This window comes from Dryas octopetala, chromosome 4 (assembly GCF_963921425.1).
Source record: "Dryas octopetala chromosome 4, drDryOcto1.1, whole genome shotgun sequence".
Lineage (NCBI taxonomy): Eukaryota > Viridiplantae > Streptophyta > Magnoliopsida > Rosales > Rosaceae > Dryas > Dryas octopetala.
The window spans coordinates 13,319,462-13,329,020 of record NC_141369.1 but is presented as its reverse complement, the minus strand read 5'-3'; the positions used below and the strand labels follow the sequence as shown (position 1 = coordinate 13,329,020).

Genomic DNA, 9,559 nt, shown 5'->3' with positions numbered 1-9,559 from the left:
TGACAAATAGTGCAGAGATTGCTACCGCAAGGAGCCTTGCCATTGATAATTATGGAAAAGCTAGAGTTATATGCATGGGATGGCTTCTTGTTTGCATCTTTTATATCCACAGCAATCTCTCTCTCTCTCTCTCTCTCTTCTCTCTCTCTCTCTCTCTCTCTCTCATAAATTAAATAAAAAAATTAGCTTTGGTAGAGTTTGAGAGAGAGATTGAAACTCCGTTGCCTTTTGAAAAATTGGCACCTTACTGCAAACAACTAAAAAATTCGTTAAAGTTTGCGAGAAAGAGATCGATAAAGGTCGAAATGTTGAACTTGTCATGGTGGCCATCACCCCACACCAATGGCACACCCGTTGTTTCGATCCAATCAGTGTATTCTCAAGAGAAAGGAGAATTAATTAAGTTAGAGAAAGCAATGGTCATACATGTTAAACAGTCACTTAATCCCAAAAATAAAAGCTCTAGTTTACGTGCAACCCTATCTTGCACGTCGAGTGATCATAGATGAATACAGAATTACAGACAGAGGCCAAGCCTTGTGGGGTGGACTAAGCTGGGCCTTGGGGAAAGGGAGGATGAAGGCTAGGGGTGGGCTAGCAGTGAAGTGGGCTGTTGGCTAAACTTACCCTACACAAAAAAGGTAGCCCTGGCATATGTAGTTTAGGTGTAACCTCACCCTACACACTAACATATAAGTGAGTAATCATTGAGGAATGAGCGGTGAGGTTTTGAACCAAAATCTCTAGAACAGTGGAAGTAGAGTTCTGATACTATATTAAACCATCATTCAACTATCGATACTTAAATAAATTTAAGTTATCAGATAATGAATTAATAATGTATATCAAACAAACAATCCTATTGATAAAATTGAGGAAATAACATGTATGTGATATATATGGTGGGAGAGTTTTATCAAAGCTAGCTATAAATTACCCCTTTCAGAAAAATAGCAATTTTATAATTAAATTTTTCAAGAATAGCGATAAAAGTTAACTTTGGTTTTGTAAAAGTTCGGACGTTTGGGACATTTGGTTTTGTGCGCATATTGGTGTGTAAACATTCTATTTTTGGTTTCTAGGCCCTACGCCCATGATTTGTTATTATTCCGATCTTGATTTATTTTTTCACAAAAACGATTAGGTGTGATAAAATAAAATAAATGTTAACTAGTTTTGCTAGAAACTCTTCAGAGTCAGACAGCTCAATTAAATCGGTTTAAATCAGGGTTTAACCATTTTAAACTATATGATCCGAATCAAACTAATCATATGTGTTATATAAGGTAAACACTTATTGTTAATTAGTGTTGCTCAAACTTAAAATTGTAGCGTTCTTGATGAATGTAGCAATTTCGCTCTCGAGCGATTTTAGCTAATGAACATATTTTTATTATCACAAATTCATAATATGTTCAAACATCGATGCTACACTTAATTTTTTGTTCTATTTTGATGTGATTTTGGTCTTTATTTAATATTTTTCACTTCTCTTCTTATTTTATCTTAGAAAAGTGAGAATTCACATTAAAATTTGTAATAAAAATTATTCACAGCTTTTTTTTAATAGAAAAAGAATTACGTAATTCATTGTTGGAATGACCATTTTTATTTGAGTCTTCTTATTATTATTATTTTTTCAAATATTGTTAAGGCCAAAGTTTGGTTTTGGTCTTGTTGTTTGAGTTAAGTTTCACTTTGATCCGTGTAGTTTTAATTGTTATGATTATAGTCCCTATATTTTGAGTTAGATTCTACTTTCGTCCTGTAATTTTAATTATTATGATTTTGGTCCTGTAGTTTATAAATTGTTGCAATTCAAGAACATCTTAATATTTTCGTTTAGGGTGCCACTATTCGAACCCAATAAATTTATTTTTATCCCCACTAGCTATACTCTCTACACCCAACTCTAAAATTAATATTTTGAAGATTTATTATTACACTCAACAATTTTTCCAAAAGGGAAAAATTTACAAACATGACACATACTTTGATGATTATTTCATTTCAGGACATTAATTTTGATTCGTGTTAATGAAGGACACATACTTTTTTTTTTTGTCAATTAAGGACTATATTATTTTCAGTTTTTATCTCAACTTTGGCTCAACATTGGACTCATCAAAACTCCAACAAATTTAGCAAACTTATATTTGGCTTAAAGCTATGCATCTCCTCTTTACAACCATATAAAGATCACTCAAATCGAACATCTACAACTCTAGATAATTGGCCCAAAAATAAGGTACCCGAAATTGTCATATCGGATCTTTGAGAAAAAATTTAGAAAATCGGACAATTTCGGGTACCCTACTTTGGGGCCGATTATCTGAAGTTGTAGAGATCCTATTTGGGTGATCTTTATATGGTTGTAAAGAGGAGATGCATATATTCAAATCAAGTATAAATTTGCTAAATTTGGTGGAGTTTTGATGGGTCCAACGTCAGGCCAAAGTTGAGATAAAAACTGAAAAAAAAATATGGTCCTTAATTGACACAAAATGAAAGTATGTGTCCTTCATTAATACAAAGCAAAATTAATGTCCTGAAATGAAACAATCATAAAATTATGTGTCCTGTTTGTAAAATTTTCCCTTTCCAAAAACACTCTTACTAAAACCTAACAAATACACTTAAAATACTACACTCAATTTATTTATTTCTATACCCAACATCATCACCACCACCACCATCACTAGCTACCATCACCACCAGGTCCACCACCACCCATAATCACAATTCACAACCACCCAACATTGAAATATTTTCATTAAATAAAATCCCTAGATCTTCCTCCTTCATTCTTCTTCCTTTTGCTACTATCTCTTTTTTTCTTTTTTTCTCCTGCAGATAGAAACAAAATAACAGCCATCACCTGCAGATCGCACAAACTCACTCTCGAACTCCTCATTTTCCTTCTTTCTTTATTCTTCCTTCTTTTTTCTTCTTTTCATTTTTAATTTCTTTTTTCTGTCGAAACACCAGTGCAAACTCCCTCCTCCCTCCCCACCCACCAACCAATATGGGGCCTCCCCTGGCCGATCTAGCGATGTCGCCCAATGGGCGTCATCTCTCTCTATCTTTTTTTCTTTTTTCATTTCTCTTTTTAATTTTTATTCCTTTGGTTTGCTACAATGGAGGCCTTAGGTTATATTTTTTTTGCTACAAGAAGAAGGTCGATCGAACCACCAGTTTACCAGCCACTCTTGCTTTGGTGGTTCTGCAAATAGAAAAAGGAAGAGAGTGAGGGGGAGAGAGAGAGAGAGAGAGAGAGAGAGAGAGAGAGAGAGAGAGATAGTATGTGTGTGTGTGTGTGTGTGTGTGTGAGTGATGGAGGGCTGCCGGTGGTGAGGTGACGGCAGAGATCGAGGGGATGTTGGTTGGCTGGTGGGGATAGAGAATGGGTTTTGACTGAAATGAGGTTTTTTTTTTTTTTAAATTAGCAGGTATGTCTTTATTAGGGCCAGTTTGGTATTGCTGTGAAAAAAAACAGCTGTGAAGTAAAGTCAGCTGTAAAATAAAGCAGTTAAGTGTTTGGTAAATTATGTTTTCAAAAGTGTTGTGAGTGAAAAAAAATATATATCAAAGTGTTTGCTAAATGTTAATGTAAAAGTGTTGTGAATGTGTATAATTACTAAAATGGACATGATGTTGAAAGTGTATTTCACTTATTTGTTTGGAAAAACTAAATTTTTTTTTACTTATTTTTTAAATTTGTGGCTACAAATTTTTATTAGTATTAATTTTTTTAAGAACAACATTATTAAATAAGTATTCCTATTTTTTTTAAGTATATTATAATTTTAATCGTACAAATAAAATATCATAATTAATTATCACAATATAAAATATAACTAACAATGGACATATTTTTAAATTTAAAATAAACAAATAAAAATTATAGAAATCAATAAGGCTAGTATGGGTAAAATAAAATATTCATTGTTGTTGTGATTCACTGCAGTTTTCAAAAGCATTTAGAAACCTGTTTTCTGTTTTTGTTGTGGGAAGTTGAGAATTGTAGGGGAAAGCAGTTTTTTATTTTTTTACCAAACACCAAAACTGTTGTAGGTGATTGAGAATTGTTATCCACAACATCTTTTGAGTCCTTCATCGCAATCCCAAACGGGGCCTTAGTCAATTTAGATTATGATAAAATATGAAATAGTTAATTACACTTACACTCCTTGAGGTTTATCGTTTTTTCACATACATTTCTTGAAATTTCAATAATTACATATATACCTTATGAGGTTTAGAAATTGTTGCGTATAACCTCCTATAGTGAGACAAAAAATGATAAGAAATTATGCAAAATTGCATGCTAAGGGCTTAAATGACCTAATAAAATTAGTAGGTGTAAGGTCCAACCTCAATATAAATATTTTCTTTTTTGTTTATTTATTTTTTTCTCTTGTAGGGGGTTATATATAATAGTTTTAAACCCTCAGGGAGTGTATATGTAATTTTGGAAACTCCAAGGATGTATATAAAAAGACAATAAATCTCAAGAGGTGTAAGCAGAGGTGTACAATGGGCCGGCCCGGCCCATTTAAAGTCGGCACATTCGTGCTTCGTGCCGTGCTTAGGCCAGCCCAATTATTTTAAACCTTAAGCCCAGCCCGGCCCATGGCCCATCTAATAATGGGTTATGCCGGGCTCGGGCTGGGCCGATTAATTATTTTAAGTTTCTATTATTGTTTAATAAATCAAATAGTTTTTTATGTCATTTCATTTTCTATCAATTTTTTTAATTTTCTACTACTTTTATTTCATTTTTTATTAAATTTCACCATCAAAATCAAAATTAAAAATTAAAACAAGGTTAATAATAAATTTTTTTAAAAAAAATTGAAAAATACTAGTATAAACGAGCTGGCCCAAACCCATAACGGGCTCGGGCCGGGTCGGCCCAACGGGATAGAAAACATTGGCCCAGCCCGGCCCATACGTATGGACCGGGCCCGGACCGGGCCACTTACTAATGGGCCGGGCCAGGCCTACTTTAAATGGATCGGGCTCGTGCCGAATTCGGGGCAGCCCGGCCCATTGTACACCTCTAAGTGTAAGTGTAATTAACTCAATATAAAATTACATTCTCATTTAAATATTGGGGTTAATAATAAATTAATTGGGGCTAAATAGTGGCATTCTTTCGTTTATCAAACTACACGGACATAAAATGGAACCTAACTCAAAATACGAAGACCAAAATAATAATAATTAAAAATATATGAATTAAATTTGAACCTAACTTAAAATATAGAGATCAAAATTTAACCTAACTCAAATTATAGGAATAAAAAATGAACTTTGGCTTATTGTTAATTACACTACGGGAATGGTATATACTGAAAAGTCTGAAAGTTTGAAACACGAGGAGGCTGGTATTATTAGAGTTGCAGCAGCTAACAGTCCTGGGCCTCCTGGCTTTGTCAATTAAATACACGTGGGCAAAACCAAACCGTTGGATTGTCAGACAAAGTACCTTGCCTAAGTAAACTACTCGTCATTAAATCTCACACGCATCGCAGCTTTATCCACGACAATTAATGCCCAGATCGTCATAGATTTAGCTCGCCTTCATCTAAATTATTCTTCTTCTTTGTTTTTTTCTTCTCAAAATGAATACGAAAGTGAAGCTATATTGCAGTATTTTACCCTTCTCAAAATTAAGGCCCATAATTCCATCACTCTTCTATCAGACTATCCCAAAGTTTCAAAATTTGAGTCTAGTAGTGTTCTTTTACCCTTCGCATGAGTGTGGTCTCAATGACAAAATTATTTGCACTCCTATAAGTAACTCCCTTTTTCATGTTATAATCATGTTTTTGGCTAAGCCTATGTTTTAGTCCATAAGAAGAATAAGTTGAAAATAAATTATTTACCAATAGCCAATTAACGCGCACAAAGCTGACACGTGCTCTGTGTGCGTTAATTGGCTTTTTTTACTACAAAATTGTAATTTTTTTTCTTGTTTAATGTTAACTCACAATTTTTGAAATTCTAACAGATTTGCTTAGTTAAAGTGAGTGAGAGAGAGAGAGAGAGAGAGTGGTCGAAAAAAAATAGTCAGAGAAAGAGAGAGAGTGAGTAGTGGGCTAGTGCTTTGATTTATTTTAAAGGTCCATTGATTTTAACTACTAAATTTCAATAACTTTTTAATTTAGGTATCAAAATTAAATAGCATTTTAGATTAGGTACTAGTTGAAAAGTCAAATAAAATAATAAAGTAAAAGATATTAGAATTGATAAATATTACATCACATGCCACTACAATAAAAAAATAAAAATAAAATTACAACACAAATATTACATTAATTTATACTATATTATATTAAAAAAAATCAATACAGTCACAGTTAATTATGACTGTCTTGGTAAATTGAATGAGACAACTCACACCACTATATTATGTATTATTTTGAGTAAAAGTATTGTTTTGACATCTATTTATACTATATTGTAGTATAATTTCTCTAAAAAAAAAAAATTTAATTAAGTCACAACTTAACTATGACTGTCTCACAACTTAGATGTGACTATCGTTCAGTCACAATTAAATTTGAAGTTGTGAGTGTCGTACAGTCACAACTAAATGTGAAGTTGAGACTACATTTGAAAATTTTCAAGATAATATAAAAGCCTCAAGGACAATTTTGTCAAAACTTTATAAATGTTAACTAACACCCATCATATGTGGGCCAAAGGATAAAAATTTCAAATGGAAAAGGCTCAAATCAAAGGGGCCAACATATTTGTGACCTAATCTAAAAAACCACATTTAAATTTGATAGTTCAATTGAAATATTATATAGTCTTCATGGTATGCCAAAAAATTATTGAGATTTGGTATTTAATCATAATTTTCTATTATTTTAATTAATTTAAATTATGTTAAATTATTGTTTTACTGTTTTGCCCTTACTTTATTAAATTAGTTTACTATAGCAATTTTTTTAGTAGGAGGGTATTTTGGGAGTTTATGAAAATTTCACATAAAAGGAGAGTTTGCTTTATATATATATATATATATATAAATTAGGAATATCATGCTAACATGATGCATGTGTAATGTTATACTAAGAACCAAATCGGAAATCGTTTGGTTATATATATAACTGTTATTGAATAAACAAACAGTGCGTCTAACTGATACTAAAATTGTATGTTTATTTGATAACAGATACATGACCAAATAATTTATGATTTGGTTGATTTTTTTATAGAGATGACATTTGAAGAGTGATCTAAAAAATTAACAATTTTGATCATGAGTTTACACAGTCAAACAACGTAGTTTTAATTGATTAATATGAGATTAGCACACAATGTACAAGGTATTAGCGGGGGATCCAGATCCTAATAGTAGAAGAGGCAATGCAAGGTATGTGAGTGAATAGTTTAAAAATGAAGTTGACAATCCTTGATACAACATGAATGTATTATTTTTACACAGACCTGAATTTAGCATGTTAGAGTTGAGTATTACATAATGCAAACCGCAAAATAGTACGGATTGTTAACATGAACAATAAACAAGTCATATTAATATCAATATGAGCAACTCAATTTTAATACAACAAGCACATTTAACTAGAGAGGCTTACATAATTAGAGGTTTTCTTCATTTGGTTTTGCTAGAATTTGAATAGAGTGAATGGTAACTTATGAGGGATGATTTTAAGTTTTCACTAACAAATAAGATGATTCTGACATAATTATGAGGTATGTATGGATCTAAACATGATAAAAAAAATTTTTATTTTTTTTTGGCCACTAAACATGATAAAATTATTAAATAAGTCAATCTTGTATGATTGTATCAAGTCTTTTTCATACAATCAATTCAATAAGACAATAAGTCAAGTTAAGATGGAGTACGTAATATTCCACACAAACTTGAAATGATACAATACGAATAAGACTCGATTCCTGCCCTAACTTAAAAGATAAAAATGAGAGAAAGTATAGACCAATTACAAATAGGGACATGTATGATTACTACACTATCCTTAGTTAATTTTAAATTTGCTATTAAGAAAATCTAAAATAATAAAGGTGTAATTAACATCACTTATATAATACAATTGGAAATGCATATGCAAAATTATTTGAATGACACATGACACCACACAAGTTACACAACACACCACTATAAAAAAGTGAAACTAAAACAAAAAAAGAAGGAAAAAGTGCTTGGCATAAGCACGCTTTGCATCACATATTCACATTCTAATGCCATGGACAAAATTGGACAAATGCAGGTGCAGACATCAACATGTCACATTAGTCCACTTTTATTTTGGCCACATTATTCCATTCAGATAGAGTAGACTCAAATTTACGGCTTTTGGGTTTTGGCTCTACTCTACATTATTCTCAAAAAATTAATGAAAACTTTCTAAACCCATATGCCATTATAATTTATTACCACTATAATAAATACTTCATTAACAACATAATAACCATAAAATTAAAATAAAATAAAATAATGTTTGAAAGGCTAATTAAGAAGAGTTTTGGGACTTTTGGCTATTTTCTCTAGGAGAATGCAGAGGGAATAAAGGCAAAAGCTCAGGCGGGTCGGATCCTCGGGGCGTGCTTAGTGGGCTCGGGTGCAAAAAGAACCCTTTCTCGGCAATGACTCGCTCTTCCTCCTTCTGATCAGCTTGACACGGTGACACGGGCGTGCTCGGGCTCCCACGTGCGAGAAACTCCAATGGCGACACGGGTGACACCATCACCATCTCACTCCCAAACCCCACAAACCCTCCTCCGCCTCTGGGCCTACAAACAAGCCCAGGCCCACATAAGGATGATGGGCCTGATGGGCTTGATGTGGCTGCGGTGGTTGAGGTGGCGGAGGTGGTGTTGAGGTTGAGGTTAAGGTGTAGCTTCTTGGTGCTCTGCCTCCGCTCGTGGAGCTTGAAAGCGGGTCTCCGTGGCCCCATTTCGGCGGTGGGTTTTGGGGTGGTGTAGCGGGAGGGGAGGGTGAGAGGAAGCTTCTGGGCTGATGGGTCTTCGGGTGCTCCGGTAAGCTTCTGGACCACGGCCCGGAACGTTGACGGGTCGGCTTGGACGTAGGTGGTGTTGGGCGAGGCCGGGTCGGATCCGTAAGTGGGCGAGTTCATCATGTTGGTCAGTTGGTGGTGGCTGAGAGAGAGAGAGACGAGTGAGAAACAAAGCGGGAAGAGAGGGCATCGAATGTGGGGGTTTTATTGTTGTATGAAAGAGAAAGAAAGAAGTGTTTTCAACTTTTTTTTTTTTTAATTAATATTTTATTTTAGGTCATACATTTTCTTGTTTTGTTATGTACTTATGTGTTTTCTGGCGTTCACTGTGTGTTTGCTTTATAGGGTGATGTGTGGTGGAAATGTCAGATATACCGCGAAAGGAAGAGTCGTGCCAAATTGCCAAGTTGCCAACAATATATAAAAGGGATTAATGTGAATTTGATTGTATACTTGTATTTGATTCTTAAATTTTTAATTCAAAAAATTAAGTCTCTTGCTAATTGAAATTGTTCAGTTAATTTAAATTGAAATTAAATGAA

The 9,559-nt window shown here is 33.5% G+C and overlaps 1 protein-coding gene across 1 annotated transcript; it reads right to left on the bottom strand.

Moving 5' to 3' along the window:
* Positions 1 to 8,211: 8,211 nt before the first annotated feature.
* Positions 8,212 to 9,258, bottom strand: LOC147287002 (VQ motif-containing protein). Its single transcript, XM_086242148.1, has one exon. The coding sequence runs from the start codon at positions 9,138 to 9,140 to the stop codon at positions 8,514 to 8,516; it is 627 nt and encodes a 208-aa protein (XP_086098274.1). The 5' UTR covers positions 9,141 to 9,258; the 3' UTR covers positions 8,212 to 8,513.
* Between the last annotated feature and the right edge of the window lie 301 nt (positions 9,259 to 9,559).

What these genes read in the sequence shown, in the direction of transcription:
- LOC147287002 (XM_086242148.1), bottom strand. Translation starts at nt 9,140, where the DNA reads ATGATGAACTCGCCCACTTACGGATCCGACCCGGCCTCGCCCAACACC.